The following is a 13969-nucleotide window of genomic DNA, read 5'->3' as shown; positions in this document are numbered from 1 at the left end:
TTGGGCGGACCTCTCCTCCAACGAGACGAGCTCCTCTTTCTCACCCAATCGGCCATCATCGAACCCACCTCCCATCTTCCTTCATGTCTCTCGCAACTCGAACTCGACGAGACCGAGCCCTCCCTCTTTCCCCAACGAGATCTTCTTGGAAATCTTCGGATTCTGCGATCCTTCAACGCTTGCGAGGCTGGGTCGAGTCTCGTTCGCCATCCTTCAGCTCTCCTCCCCTCTTCTCTACCGAGACATTGTCCTCACCGAGCAGGCCCAGCTTTTGGCTCTCTTCTCTCGAAGGGTGAGAGAATACCTTTCCCGTTTCCTTCATCAGCGACGTGCTTTTACGAGTTCCTGAACTGCCCTCTTTTTTTCGTCGACAAGGCCAACCCCTCCCTCGCAGCCCTCCGACATCCTCTTCCTCCTCACTCTCCTCGACTGGACCCGGACCTCTCCCTCGCTCAAATCCGTACTCTCGTTTTCCCGCCCCTTCGATCCTCAAACATCTACAGCAGCTTGTTGGTCCGAATGGACCGTGTGCCCTTGCTGGTCGACGGCCAACCTCGCCTCGCCGCTCTCGATCTCCTCGTCCTTTCGTCCTCGACAAACACCCACGTACCCAAGTTGGAAGGGTTCGTCAAGGTCATGGACCCTCTCCGACTCACGTTCGTAGGCAACCATAGCATCCGAGGACTGAAAATCGCCGGCGCGGTAGCTGGTTCTCGACTCTCTCGAATGACGTTCGTCAACTCTTCCTGGGAGGCGAGCGACGCTCAGCTCGAGCTCACAAAGCAGGATTTCGATCTCGTTTACGTCTTCCGTCTTTCCTCCAACATGTCTAATCCCTTGGAGTCCTCCTTACTTTGGCGGCGGTCGACGACGCGGGACTTGCGCAAATTGATCCGTTTCGCTCGAGTCCCGCAGAAGGTCGAGATCTGGGTCGGAACAGAGCACGAGGTTTCGGAGGTCGTCCTGCTGTTGAAAAGTGTAATTCTGTCTGGCAAGTCGGTTTGGGAGAGGTTGGGATCCCGCTTGACCGTCGCTTGTTGAGAGGTCCGGTGAGTTCCTCGTCGTCGCCGATTCCATTGTTGTCTTCTCTTTTTGCTCACTTTCTCCTCTTTGTTTTCTTCATTCAAACCCAGATTTCTAGCTCGCCTTCACACCAAACCCTTCAAATCCGTCTCCTACCTCGGTCGTCCAACTCGTCCAAACTGCCCAGCCCTCTCTTTCTGCTCCCTCTGAGTCATCCCCTTTCATCTCTCCCACTTTCCTCTCCTCCTCAGACTTTAATGCACCACCCCCACCACCTTATCCTCCAACCCACACCCGCCCGATCCTAGCTTCCCTCATCCCTCGACCCTCGTCGCGTCCTCGCTCCTTCCCCCCACGTCGCACTCGTCGTCGGCCTTTCTTTCGGCTCTCCTCCTTTCCTACAAAGCTCAAACTTACATACCAGTAACGAAGTCTCTTTTCGCTTACGATCCATGCCTTCTTTTCGCTTTCTTTTCTTTCTCTTGCCGTTCTCTCCACTCCTCCCGTTCTCCGACTGTCTCTGCCCCTTTCTCCCTCTCGTCTCGTTTCGTTCGTTCCTGATATCCGACTTTCTCTCTTACGATCGATCTCTCATGACTCCCCAACCCGACCCCGATTTCGACAGCCTCGTTCCTTTCGCTTGAGCACGACGAGTTGAAAACGCCGTAGCTCTCTCTCTCTTTCGCTCTCTCGTCTTGCGAATCGCACGCACGTAGACTAGCATCCGAATCCCAAAGAGCACACGCGTCATGTAAAGAAAGAAAGAAAAAAAAGCCCACAAACCGAAAGAGCACCGGAGCAAAAAGAGGAACAATCATCCCCTCTTGACGTGAGAGGGCACGACAACGAAACGAATTGAAACGCACGAGAGAGAGAGAGAGAGAGAGATAGATAGACTAGGAAAGAGAGGAAACGGAGATGGATGGCTGGGTCGTGATGTATGTATGCGTGATGTATGTATGAAAAAGGGATGGAGATGAGGATGGCAAGTGAGAGTGAGAGAGAGAGTGAAGCGAAACGAGGGTTGGAACTAAAGAGAGAGGGTCGAAGCGGTAAGAAGAGGTGGACGGGATGGCAGTGGAAGAGAGAGAGAGAGAGAGTCCGAAACGCAACATAAGTGGAAGATGAAAAGGCAAGTGCAAAAGAGTCCGCAAAGAAAGCCCTCAAAGAGATAGCGAAACGGAAACGAAACGAGAATGGACGCGACAGCTCAACTCCCCCCCGCACTCCTCCTGCTCGTCGTCCTACTCCTCACCGGTCTCCCTCCCGCTCTCTGCTGCACCGGCTTCTCTTCCCCACCTCCACCTCCAGCTCCAGCTCCCGCAGCGTCCTCAGATCCTTCCTCCACCGCCGTCGAGACCTTCCTCTTCAACGAGATGGTCGTCCTCGACGGCGCAGGAGCAGGACCTCCTGGGGAAGGTTGCTCGGTCGTCGAGCCGCCGGGAGCTTTCGTGGGACTGGAAGAAGAAGGAGTAGCGGGTTGCTGTTGAGCTGAAGAAGAGGAGGGTGTCGGAGCGTTCGGGTTCGGGTTCGAGGGAGGAGGGTTGAGAGCGAAAGGGTTGGTCGAGGAGGAGGAAGTGGGAGTGGGAGCTGTGCTGTTGGAGTTGGGTCCTCCTTGCTGCTGCTGCTGCTGCTGTGGATGCTGGAGCTGAAGCTGATGCTGCTGATGACCGGGAGGCTGCTGACCGAGAGGCGTGGGAGGTTGAGGTGGGGAGGAGGTGGATTGGGAAGACGACGAGGTCGACCCGAGGTTGACGAACCGATCTCGATCGGAGGATTGGGCTCGGATTTGGTCGGCGTAGCGACGGAGACCCTCTGTTGGAAGGCGAAGAAGAGCGAGCGAAGGGGGGAGGCAGAGAGGTCAGTCAGGGTTCGTTCAAAGAGAAGGAACGCGTCGAACGAAGGGGAGGAGAAACGAACCTCTCGGACCGATCCTCTCAGCTTGACAGAACGCAAACAGAGGAGTCATGATCGACACTCCTTGGGCGAGCTACAAACCGAACCCGTCGAGAAAGGAAGACAAGAGTCAGCTCGAGTCTCCGTCGCGTCGTCCTTCAAAACGCGTCCCATCTCGTTCAACTCACCTCCAAACACCTCATCATCCCCGGCGAGATCCCAAAATCGTTCACCGACTTCTCCGGCAACGAGAACAACTGCGTCCCACTCCCCACCCCCTCGTTCCCGTTCCCGTTCCCACCGCAAGCCAAACTCGATCCCTCGGTCGTCGTCGTCGCCGAAACCCCTCCTCCTCCTCCCTCGTTCCCGTTCTCCTCTCCTCCGTCCTCCTTCTCCCCAGCTCCCCCCACCAAAGCCTTCCCCTTCCCTTTCCCCCTCGTCGTCATCGTCCCCGATCCAACCGACTCCCCACCCGTCGTCTTGGGCGTCATCGTCGGCGTAGGAGCTTGAGCCATAGGCGTTTGAGTCCTCGATTCCGTTCCTCCTCCTCCTCCTCCCGCTCCTCCAGCAGCTCCAGCATTGGCGAGCAACTCCCTCTGTCCGACACTAACCACCTGCGGCACCATCGCCAACCTCGCGACGTACTCCACATGGCTCACGGCCTCGTAGTGGATCGTCTCGATCAACAACGGAGCCGCCTCGTTCCCGTCGGGCGTGACGACGAGGGTGCACTTGAGGATCCCCATGGTGACGACCTGGCATCCGTTGGCGAAGGTGTGGGTCATGGACGCTCGAGGGACGTCGACGGTGATGGTTCGGACGCCTAGGTTGGAGATGGACGACCGCGATTCCCGAGGGTTCTCGAGGTTGAGGGTGATGGATTTCAGACCGGTTTCGTACCCGACGAGGAAGTAGCGAGGGAGGATGGAGGTGGTTACTTCTGCAGGGTAGGGTGGTGGAAGAAAGAGGATGGGTGTGGGAGGAGAGGAGAGGAGAGGGAAGGGAGGCGAGGCGAGGCGAGAGAGGGAAGGAAGGGAAAAGGAAAACAACAACGACGACGACGGGATCAGCTCTCGCTCTCGCTCTCTCTCTCCTTCTCTTCTCCACGCTCCCACCCCTCCACCCCTCCCTCCCACCAACAGAATAACGTCCTAGAACTCACCGAAATGCTTCATATCCCCTTTGTCCTTGTTCTTCAGATCCAAACTCAACGTCCCGTGCTCGGCAAAGTACGTCTCGACGTGATCCCTCCAGTAGCTGATTTCTCCTCTCTGTTACGCAAACCACCGAAACCAAGAAAAGCCGAGTCAGCTCTCTCTCTCTCTCTCACTCCTTTCTCTCTCTCACTCCTTTCTCTCTCTCTCTCCCAACAACTTCTCTCCAAACCCAACGCGTCCCTCCCTTCGTCCCTCCCCGACGCGTTTCGTTTCCGTTCTTCGACCTCCTCGTTCAAGAAACTCACCCTCTCCCCATCCGAAAACCCAGCAAAGTACTGCAGCAGTCTCAAGATGGCCGCTCCGTGTCCAGGTTCGGTCTTTCCTGGTCCGACGCTGCAACGAACCCAAAAGAAAAACAAAAACGAAAACGAAACCAAACGCGGGTCAGCCCTCCCGCCTCGTTCTCTTCACTTCTCGCCTCTCGCCTCTCCCTTCTCCCTTCCTCCCTCTTCGCCTCCAACAACCCTCCCTTCCATCCTCGAACGAGTCGTCGAAACCAACAAAAATCTACTCACGACGAAGAACTTCCTCCTCCTCCGTTAACCATCCCTCCGGCCATCATGCCCATCCTCGGATCCCCTCCTCCTGGTCCACCTCCTCCTCTGACGATCCCTCTCCCTCCAGGTCCTCCGTTCACGTTCATCGACGGCTGACCCAACCCCAACCCTACCGTCCCCTGCCCAACAGGAGGAGGAGCTCGTCTGACGTACTGCATCTGCTGATGCTGAATCTGTTGAGCTTGAGTCATCGTCGTCGTCGTCGTCGGTGGTCCTCCTCCCTGACGCATCTGCTGCTGCTGCTGCTGTTCCTGCAAGCTCATCATCCCTCTCGAGGGAGATCTCTGCTGCTGCTGCTGCTGCTGCTGAGACGAAGGAGGAGCGAGTCCGAGCGGTGGTTGCTGCTGCTGCTGGAGGAGAGGCGTCGAAGAAGAGGAAGGTTGGGTTTGTTGGGACTGGAGAGGAGCCGAGAGGGGAGGTTGGGGAGGAGGAGTGGATGGAGGTCTGTTGTTAGGGGTGGGTGGGAGTTGTTGTTGGGATTGTTGTTGGTGTTGTTGGAACTGTTGTTGGTGGGTTTGGTAAGGAGTTGAAGGAGGAGGAGGTTGTTGGTGCGAAGGAGGAGGAGGAGGAGGTTGCTGTTGCTGTGGGTGTTGCGAGGTGGATGCCTGGATTAGAAAAAGGGAAAAAAGGGGAAAGGTCGGAGAAGTGAGTATATGCGCTTTGAAAGATGAGATTTCGAAGGGATTGGAGGAAAGAAGCAAGACGAAGAGAAGAAGAAGAAGGAGGAGGAGGAGGAGAAGGAGAGTCGAGCTCGAGACGGACCATCATGTTTGGTCCTCTCCCGTAGGCTTCCCTCTCTCTCGCTGCCATCATCATCTGCTGCTGTTGGTGGTGCTGCTGAGGATGTTGCTGCTGAGGAGAGTACTGAGGTTGTTGCTGTTGTTGTTGTTGATAAGTTGGTTGAAGAGGAGGAGGTCTCATCTGCTGCTGCTGTCCTCCTCCTCCTTGAACCTGCTGCTGGGACATGGTTCTCCTGATCACTTGAGGTCGCTGTTGCTGTGGTTGACCTTCCTGTACGAACTGTTGTTGTTGTTGTTGTTGATTTGGATGTTGTCTGGCCAAGTAGGCAGCCTGAGCGGATTGAGCGTGAGAGAGAGGTGGATTCGAGGAGGAGGAGGGATCCATGGAAGGAGGAGGAGGGAGTTCTTGGAACTGATGCTGAGAGGAATAAGGAGATTGGGCAACAACAGACATCCGAACGCGAAGTTGAGTCGAGTCGAGGGAGGAAGAAGAGGGAGGAAGCGGGCGAGGAGGGAGGGGAAGGAACGAAACGAGGTCGCGAAAGAGCCAAGAACGACGACGACGACCGAATCCGAGGGTGTTCCTTTAGGGTATCGTGGGAGGGCGGTAGCGAGGAGGAGGAGAAAGGGGTAGAGAGAGCTCGAGAGCGAGGGAGGGAGGGGGCGTCGACGTTGAAGGGCGGAAGGGAGGAGGGAAGGGAGGAGAGACGACAGCTCGACGAGCTGCCCCAAAGGAGCGACCGGAGTTTGAAAGTGAACGAGAGAGCGGAACGTTCTCGGGAAGGAATTTGTGTATCTCGTTCGATCTTAGTAATAGCTCTCTCACTCGATTTTCAAGAGAGAAAGTCCCTGTTGTTTGATGCTGTTGTTTTCATTCCGGAGGTCGACCTCTCTCTCTTCTCTCCCTCTCTCCTCTCCTTCTTTCCCCAGTTCGTAGACTACTTCATACACACCCATCAAATCAAACGTCTACCACCCTCCACTCCCGTAATCCCCTCCTCCTCCTCCTCCTCCTCCTCCTCCTCCTCCTCCCATCCCCTGCTGCTGCTGCTGCTGCTGAGCGTACGGGTCCATCTGCTGCATCCCTCCTCCTCCTCCGTTCATCATCCCAACCATGTACTGCTGCTGCTGGTACGGGTACGCCGCCATCGCAGGATCCACGTACCCTCCTCCTCCTCCTCCTCCTCCTCCTTGATCAAGACCCTGTCCCATCATCATGCCAGCATCTCCCTCGACGTCGCCTTCCTCGGCGGGAGCAGGGTAGTCCGTTTTGAGCTGCCACGCGACCGAGGCGAGCTTCATCTTGAGTTCTTGGAGACCCTGTGAGAACAAGGGAGCGAGAAGAGGTGTGAGAAGGGAGAAGGAGGGTGGGGGAGGTCAGGTTGAGGGAAGAAAGAGAGGGGAAGAGACGAGAAAGAAGGAAAGCGGGAAGAGAAGGGAGGCCGACGAACGTAAGAAACCACATCCGCCACGTCCACAGCTCCCGTTCCTTCAGCCTCCATGTAGAACTTGTCGGCTTCCTTCATGTAGTCGAAAGGTTCGTTCTCGGGGACGGGTTGTTCGTGCTGAGCGTTGACGGAGAGAGGCCACTCGGCTTTGGCTGTTGGGAGAAAGGAGCGAATGAACGAGGGAAGGTCAGGTTTCGCGTTGAAGGAGGAGAGATAGAGAGGAGGGAGATGTCGAGAGAAAAGAGCTTCGAACTTACCATCGTCCTCGTACCAGTACGACGTGTGACGGAGGTTGTTGTGAGGGTCGTACTCGAACGACACAGCCGAGAGCGGCGACCATTTGGCGTGGGTTTTCGAGATTCCCTGTGAGACGAAGAAAGGGGAGGAAGGGAAGGAAAAAAAAACACGAGTCAGTTATCGAGGAAGAGGAAGGCAGAACGAAGAGGCGACGGCAAGAAAACAACGAAAGAGAACGACGAAACGAACCTTGAACGCCCTCATCACGATCTCGATCTCCTGTCCCTTGGCGAGCTTGACGAGGTAGATAGGTTTCGATGTGTTCTCGCCTGTTACATCGAGAGAAGACGCCGTCAGCTTCAAAGGTCGAAGAAGCGGAAGAAGGAAAAGGAGAGAGCAAGACTGACTCTGTCCAACAGGGAGCCCGAAGCCAGGGACCGTTGCCCTCGTCTCCATCGCCGTCCGCTGCGCTCTCGTGTCGTCGTCACTGAGCTGCTCCTGTTCAGCGTAAGGGTTCTGGCCCTCCTCTGGGTTGGAAGAAAGAAGGGCAGCGAAGTCAGCGGGGCGAGAGGCTGTCGGAGGGAGAGAGACGAACGAACCGTTCTCTCTTTCCATGGAGATGTCGTTGGAAGTGACGACGACTCGTTGGTTGTGAGCTTTTACTGAGAGCTTGTAGGTGATTGAGCAGTACTTGCAGCCTTCCGTGCATACACAGTTCTGGAGAAGAGGGAGAGAGAGAGGGGAGGGAGTCGAGAGGTCAGCCAACGAGCTTCAAAACCCTCCTTCGTCCAAAGTCGTGTTGGTATCGAGTCTCGTGTGCCACCCTATCAATACAACTGCTGTCCAATAACACCTCCTTACTTCCATCTCCGAGGGAGCAGCTCGAAACGAGAGCCCTCGACGACTTCAAGAGTCTCGAGTGGATGGCTCGAACGAAAGCTCCCTTGACTGCCCCCGACCACCCGAAGGAGAGCAGCTCGTCGTTGGGATGATCAAGTACTCGGACCGGACTCCCTTCAGGTAAACTTGTTCTTCGAACGGAGGAGCGACGCCACAGAGGGCGGAAGGAGGAGGGAAGGAAGGAAGCTCGAGCTCACCATGTGCCAAATCGCCGCATCCTCACACTTCGGACTGTAGAGAGGGATGAGACCCAGTCGATGAGCCAAGAACTCATCTGCCAGCACCGAGGTGTTCTTCAATATCGATACGGTGTCGATGGCTGTTGGATCAAAGCAAAACAAGGGGAGGGAAGAAAGATGAGCTCGACTCCTTCGCTTCTCGTTGCCCTCGACACTTCCTCCTTCTCCGTCTCCTCGACCAAAACCAACACAGCTTCAGCGAAGCAAAGATTGGACTGACCCATCGTCTTGACATCCGCCATCATGGCTCTTCGTAGCGAGTTGGCGTACCTGAGCGGAAGTAGGGAAGGAAGGGCAGATCGGTCAGCTCGTCGCTTCTCCTTCCTCCCTCCTTCGACCAGCATCATCTCCAAGAAGAGAGAACGTCGAACTCACGACATATCCACACCCGACAGAACAAAGTCCACCTTATCCTTCTGGAGGTTTCGGATTTGGATGCGTGGACGAGAGGATTCAGGAGCTGACATGCTGGGAAGGGAGGAGGGGAAGAGGAGGAGAGGAAGGGTTTCGCGAGGGAAGAGGCGACCGGATAAAGCTGAGATTAGGCGATTCCGAGGGGTTGGGAGATGAGAGGGTTGCTAGCTAACGAGCTGAAGGTCGTGGAATGGGTGTCTAGAGGCGGGTGAGGGAGGTGTGGTGATCGTTGAAGGGAGGACGAGCTCGTTTCGAGTTCGAGTTCAAACGCTTTCTATTCTGCACCCGACCGCCATGAGCTTTTTTGACATGTAGACTCAGCTCTTGGTACTGCTCATGCTTATCACGAACTTGAGCTATGTTTTAGAACCACCTTCAACTCGAAGGAAGCTGGATCGAGCTCAAAGTCGGAGACGACTCGAGCTCACTTCCTCCCTTCCTCCTTTCCTTTCTTCACCGTTGTTACTCAACTCCTGTAAAGTGTCCATGCATCCATGTTGACTCCCAGAGAGTGGTATATCACATCGACTATCTAGGTACGTCTGAGTATCTTGGTAGCCCGCCTCTTCGCTTTTGCCTCGCATCCCTCCTCCGCCCCTTCCCTCTCTTCGTTGTGCTCGTAGAAAGATATGGGATGCTTTTCGATCCACTGAGTTTGAACCTCTTAGGATACCTCGAGTTCGTTTGGTTTCCCTTGAACTGAACCTGCATCGAGGGAATTTCTGACCTGCGACGCGCCCTCCTTTCGCTCGCACCTTGCCTTTTCTTCCGACCCCGAGAGATTCATCGAAAGATCCCATTTGTAGAGATATGCCGTAGGAACTCCCTGACAGCGTCGTCCATGGATCCTCTCTCTCGATGCCCTGCTCATGGCCCGTCGTCGTCTCGTCCCTCTCGCTCCTCTCGCTCTTTCGGATCCCACAAACGCCCGACTAGATTTTGCTCGTTTCTCAGATCTCTAGTGCAGATGTGTCACAACCAAATCTTCCATCTCAGCCCAAGACATTCTTATTAGGCAGTAGGGGAAGATCCGAAAGAGCAGAGCGAAGATCGGGGAAGACGCACAAGAGGACCGACGACGCGTTCCTTCTCTCACCCTTTTTTCTCACAGATCTCGAAACAGTAGTATCGTGCTGATGACTCCGACGATATATCTGCTATGACTCGACGATTTTTTCATTAGGCCAATGAAGGGCAAAGCGAGCTCAAAAGCACGACGTCGGGCTGAAATCGCGACGCGTTCGCCTTTTCCTTCGGCTCTTGCTGACAATATTTTTTCCAAGCTGCCTCAAGTCATCTTCTGGAAGATCGCTCTATAGACGGGGACCAATGCGAGCGGCTCTGAGGGCCCAGAACGTTCCTCAACAAAAAAAAACAAGCAGGACCAACGAAGGCGACACCTCCCTCCATGACAACTGCTTTTCTCCTCACCTTTCGCCTTCTCTGCTCATTTCCTGCTCCCAAATCGAGCTGTGACTCCTTCATCCACTCTCTCCTCCCAACTACCATCCCACTACTCCTCCAACCTACAACTTTCTCTCTTCAGACCTCGTTTTCTCTATGCCTTTCGCGTCGTCCCTGGTGAGTCTTTGTTTGTTTCCTCCAACCTTGCCTCGGCCCAGCACCGAGAGCAGTCTGCTGACTGCCCTTTCTCTTTTTCTCTCTGGATTCTCGCTCGTTCCTTTTTTGCCCCCAACAGATCCTTCCTGCTTCCTCTCCCTCAACTACAACCTCCTCCTCCTCCTCAACTTCCAACTTCCTTCGCAAACTCATCCTTCGAAGGCCCAACAACGACATGTCCTCTTCGACCTCGACCTCAACTCCCTCCTCCTCCTCCTCCTCCTCCTCCTCCTCTTCAGCTCAACCCCAACAGGTTCGAATCGTACATCGACCAGCCGCTCCTTCCCTCGGACCTCTCTCTCGACCTCACTCGGAATGGAGAGCCGAGAGGTCTTCGGACGAGGAGTATAGAGGTCGATCTGGTCGAAGAAAGGAAATGAGGTTTAACCTGGTGAGTCGAGAGCTCACCTTCGCGGTCTCCTCCTTGCGTGCTCCTTGCTGACTCCTCCTTCTTTTCTTTCTTCCCTTCTTTCTCTATTCGTCTCTCCCGTCTCAAAGCCCACTCCCACTACTCCCGTTCCTATTCCCACCTCCAAAATCTTCACCTCCTCCTCTTCTTCTTCAACCCACGATCTCTCTTCCTCTCAACAATCGTCATCCTCCTCCCTCTTCGAACCCTCCTCTCCTCCTACCTCCTCTCCTCTCCTCTCCCTTCACTCCATCCAAACCCGTCTCGCCGCCGCTCGATCTACATCCCACTCCTCCTCGGACTCGGGATCCTCTTCCGGAAGCGACGCTGCCTTCTTCGACGACGACGACGAGGACGAGGAGGACTTCGATTCGTCCGCTTCGAGTTCCGCTTTCTCGTTCATCGATGGAGAGGAGATGGAAGGTTTGGAGAGGAAGTCGACGACTCCTCAGGATGTGATGGTCAGGAGAGCGTCCACAGATTCGCAGGAGGAAGTTTTCGGTGAGTCCCTCCTCCCTGCTTTCTCTCTTCGACGCGTCCTGCCAAACACACCCACTGACCTTCCTTCCCTTTCCCTTTTCTCTTCTCCAGAACAGAACCTCTACTTCGCTCGAAAACCCTCCCTCGTCCTCAACTCTCATCAATCTCATCTCTCACCAACCCAATCCTACGGCTTCTCCCTCCCCGCCCTCGCCTCCCTCCCTAAACCCAACGCCGCCGAGGACGAGCTCTCCTTTCTCTCTCGACAAGCTCAGGCTAAAGGAGCTAGGAAAATCAACGGATCATCCTCCTCGTGGCAGTCAAGTGGGACTGGATCGTTCGCTATCTCTCTTTGAGTGCTTTGTTTTGCTTTTGTTTTTGCTTTCTTCTCTCTCCTTCGCTTTTTCGCTCTTTCTCTTCCTTCCTTTGACTTTCTTCTCGATTTCTTGATGACCTGAACGACACTCTCTACCCCTCCTTTCGCATACATATCCCTACCCTCGCTACATCTACCCGCGTTCTCTCGTTTTTCTTTCTTTTTTCTTTTCGTCGCACTGCATGCATGCACTTTGTTCTTCGACCTTGTCTTCCTGTCGCAAAACTTCAGCTTCTGCATCTTCCGAGACCTGATCAGAGAGCACAGACTACGTTGGAAAGATAGTTTCAAGCCCAGACGGCCATGCCGGCGAACTTTGAAGGGAAGCTCTCCAACAACGTCGCGGTCGACGCGTCGGAGCGCTACCGTCGACGACCCCATCCCACGAATCCCTCAAGCTGCGAGGTGGAAATCGAAGGCGTGGAAGTTGATTCTCATCTAATCCAACATATTAACTTCCAAAGAACCCGAGGCCTCCCATCATCCCTCCAGCGGTGGCCGTCGAGGGATCCTTCAGTTTCAGGTTCGTTCCAGCGATCATGTTGGCGGCGTAGGATTTTCCAGCCTGAAGGAGGAAGAAAAGGAGAAAAGGCAGAGAGTCAGCGAGAGCTCTCGAGGGAGGAGCAGAGACGAGAGGAAGGAGACGAGACGAGACGGAAGAGAGAAGAGAGACGCACCTCGATGAGCTCCTTCATCTGCTGGATGCTCGTCGTCTCCTGTCCAATGAACCGCATCCCTGCGAGGTTTCCTTTCCCTGTAACGAAGAGGAGGAGATGCGTCGGGCATGCTAACGACTCGGCGAGGGACGCGTCGAGGAAGTGCGTCGAGTTGGAAAGCTGGAGGGAGAGAGGAGAGAAGAGCATTGTGAGCTCGAGATCCCTTCCCGACACGGCTGTCGGGTCTAACAATGATCAAAGCATAATCTTTACTCACCAGATTCAACGTTACACAAACAGGCAAGTTCTCCCTAACGTCCAACGCCAACAGGTCTCCTTCGTCCCAGTAATCCTCAACCTCGAACTCCGCCCCTCTCGCGACCTTCTCTCCTCCTCTCAGATCCTTCTTGGCTCCCATCGCAGCTCCCTTGATTCCAGCCATGTCGTTCTCTCCTTCTTCCGACTTCAGGACAGCCTCGTAGGCGACGTTGCGTGTTCGAGGGACCTTGAGGTCGTGCAGGGCTGAACGGACGGAGAGGAAGAGGGTGTCGGTGAGGTTTCCTGCTGAGGAGGAGAGAATGAGGGAGTCGATGGTGTAGTGGAACGAAAGGGAGGGAGTGATGGGAAGAGGAGGGAGGAGTGGTGGGATGGTGTGTTGGAGGAGGGTGGTGAGGTCTGTTTTGAAAGAGGCGAAGGGACGGGAGGAAGGAAAGGGAAAAGGTCAGCTTCGGCGAAGGAGGTGAAGAAGAAGCAGGCTGAAGGCACGAACGATCAGAGAGCTTGTCGACGGCTTTGGGGTCGAGGTAAGGGAAGGCTGTTGAGGAGCTGAAGAGCAAGAGAAGGGAGAGGTCAGTCTATGGATCATACGAGGTTGGAAGGAGGGAGGGAAAGAAGGAAGCTCACCACTCGACCGAGCAAACGACGTCTGGTCGTCCTCCTACTGAGCTCCCCTCCTCCTTCCCGAGTCCTACAGATCGATCCAACACCTCGAGTCTGATGGCGGTAACGATCTCTGTTCCTCCGACTCCACCGAGAAGCACTCGAGCTGATCCGTTGGCTTGAGGAGCTACTCCAGTCGAGAGGGAGAAGGACCGGTAGTCGAGCAGGGAGCGTCCGTCCGTGCGAATGGGAGTAGGAAGGGAGAGGGAGGAGACGATGTAGGACGACTCCGATTGGGAGAGCGTCGTAGTAGGTGCCATGGGCTGATGGAGAAAAGTGACCCTGAAGGAGTGAGATGGCGTTGAAGGAGAGGAGGCAGGGAGGGGACCACTTCGAAAGTCTTCAAGCTGACCTCTTTCCTCCTTCCCTCGCAACCTTCACTCCCTTTTCTGACCTATCTTCAAAACTTCTCTCACGTCCTTTCGATTGATCTACGAACTCTTGAATCATGTAAGTACTCGCTCGGGACTCAAAGCGGCGAAGGACTGATGGCCAGAGGAAGCTGATCTCTCTCTCTTTCTCACTTCCGCTACCCCCAGGCTTCCTTCCCTCCCCTTCGAACTTCAACGAGAGGTCATCCTCGCAGGAATCGACTACCATGGCTACATCCACCCCCAGGATAACGTCGCCGATGTCATCGAGAGCAGGAAGGTCCTCTGGAGAGCCTGCTTCGTCTCAAAGGACTGGAAGGTGAGCTCGACTTTCCCTTCTTCCCTCTCGTTGATCTCCCTCGCTGCCTACGAACTTCAGGAGTCTACTTAGAACTTCACTCTGCAGAGAACGTCGTTCTGTTGCAGCTCTCTGATATGGGACGTGTG

The 13969-nt window shown here is 55.1% G+C and overlaps 7 protein-coding genes across 7 annotated transcripts; 4 read left to right on the top strand and 3 right to left on the bottom strand.

The window, feature by feature from the left end:
- Positions 1 to 2: 2 nt before the first annotated feature.
- Positions 3 to 1432, top strand: BDY24DRAFT_437534 (uncharacterized protein). Its single transcript, XM_076644275.1, has 3 exons — positions 3 to 201; positions 326 to 731; positions 1134 to 1432. Exons 1-3 carry the CDS (start codon positions 84 to 86, stop codon positions 1231 to 1233), a joined length of 624 nt encoding a protein of 207 aa, XP_076501214.1. The 5' UTR covers positions 3 to 83; the 3' UTR covers positions 1234 to 1432.
- Positions 1433 to 2186: 754 nt separating this feature from the next.
- On the bottom strand, positions 2187 to 4384 carry BDY24DRAFT_8625 (LIM domain-binding protein). Its single transcript, XM_076645199.1, has 4 exons — positions 4082 to 4384; positions 3108 to 3859; positions 2944 to 3013; positions 2187 to 2838 (listed from the first exon to the last, which is right to left on the bottom strand). The coding sequence occupies exons 1-4, from the start codon at positions 4092 to 4094 to the stop codon at positions 2234 to 2236; spliced, it is 1440 nt and encodes a 479-aa protein (XP_076501213.1). The 5' UTR covers positions 4095 to 4384; the 3' UTR covers positions 2187 to 2233.
- BDY24DRAFT_373883 (uncharacterized protein) lies at positions 3838 to 5051 on the top strand. The gene is given in 3 exon segments (XM_076638345.1): positions 3838 to 3859; positions 4082 to 4237; positions 4255 to 5051. The coding sequence occupies 2 exon segments, from the start codon at positions 4086 to 4088 to the stop codon at positions 4787 to 4789; spliced, it is 687 nt and encodes a 228-aa protein (XP_076501212.1). The 5' UTR covers positions 3838 to 3859; positions 4082 to 4085; the 3' UTR covers positions 4790 to 5051.
- Positions 5052 to 5174: 123 nt separating this feature from the next.
- BDY24DRAFT_373882 (uncharacterized protein) lies at positions 5175 to 6131 on the top strand. Its single transcript, XM_076638344.1, has 2 exons — positions 5175 to 5298; positions 5456 to 6131. The coding sequence occupies exon 2, from the start codon at positions 5537 to 5539 to the stop codon at positions 6065 to 6067; it is 531 nt and encodes a 176-aa protein (XP_076501211.1). The 5' UTR covers positions 5175 to 5298; positions 5456 to 5536; the 3' UTR covers positions 6068 to 6131.
- A 367-nt stretch (positions 6132 to 6498) lies between these two features.
- Positions 6499 to 8901, bottom strand: RPB3 (DNA-directed RNA polymerase II core subunit RPB3). Its single transcript, XM_076638343.1, has 8 exons — positions 8633 to 8901; positions 8478 to 8527; positions 8216 to 8337; positions 7718 to 7835; positions 7526 to 7645; positions 7368 to 7447; positions 7139 to 7244; positions 6499 to 7033 (listed from the first exon to the last, which is right to left on the bottom strand). Exons 1-8 carry the CDS (start codon positions 8722 to 8724, stop codon positions 6732 to 6734), a joined length of 990 nt encoding a protein of 329 aa, XP_076501210.1. The 5' UTR covers positions 8725 to 8901; the 3' UTR covers positions 6499 to 6731.
- A 1185-nt stretch (positions 8902 to 10086) lies between these two features.
- On the top strand, positions 10087 to 11760 carry BDY24DRAFT_373874 (uncharacterized protein). Its single transcript, XM_076638342.1, has 4 exons — positions 10087 to 10252; positions 10371 to 10682; positions 10790 to 11201; positions 11292 to 11760. The coding sequence occupies exons 1-4, from the start codon at positions 10232 to 10234 to the stop codon at positions 11534 to 11536; spliced, it is 990 nt and encodes a 329-aa protein (XP_076501209.1). The 5' UTR covers positions 10087 to 10231; the 3' UTR covers positions 11537 to 11760.
- A 208-nt stretch (positions 11761 to 11968) lies between these two features.
- On the bottom strand, positions 11969 to 13451 carry BDY24DRAFT_373871 (uncharacterized protein). Its single transcript, XM_076638341.1, has 5 exons — positions 13116 to 13451; positions 12982 to 13037; positions 12490 to 12887; positions 12234 to 12392; positions 11969 to 12121 (listed from the first exon to the last, which is right to left on the bottom strand). Exons 1-5 carry the CDS (start codon positions 13409 to 13411, stop codon positions 12008 to 12010), a joined length of 1023 nt encoding a protein of 340 aa, XP_076501208.1. The 5' UTR covers positions 13412 to 13451; the 3' UTR covers positions 11969 to 12007.
- Positions 13452 to 13969: the final 518 nt, after the last annotated feature.

Source organism: Mrakia frigida, assembly GCF_051309035.1.
Source record: "Mrakia frigida strain ATCC 22029 unplaced genomic scaffold BDY24scaffold_1, whole genome shotgun sequence".
Lineage (NCBI taxonomy): Eukaryota > Fungi > Basidiomycota > Tremellomycetes > Cystofilobasidiales > Mrakiaceae > Mrakia > Mrakia frigida.
Note: the sequence above shows the minus strand (reverse complement) of the source record. Positions and strands in the feature narration are given on the sequence as shown.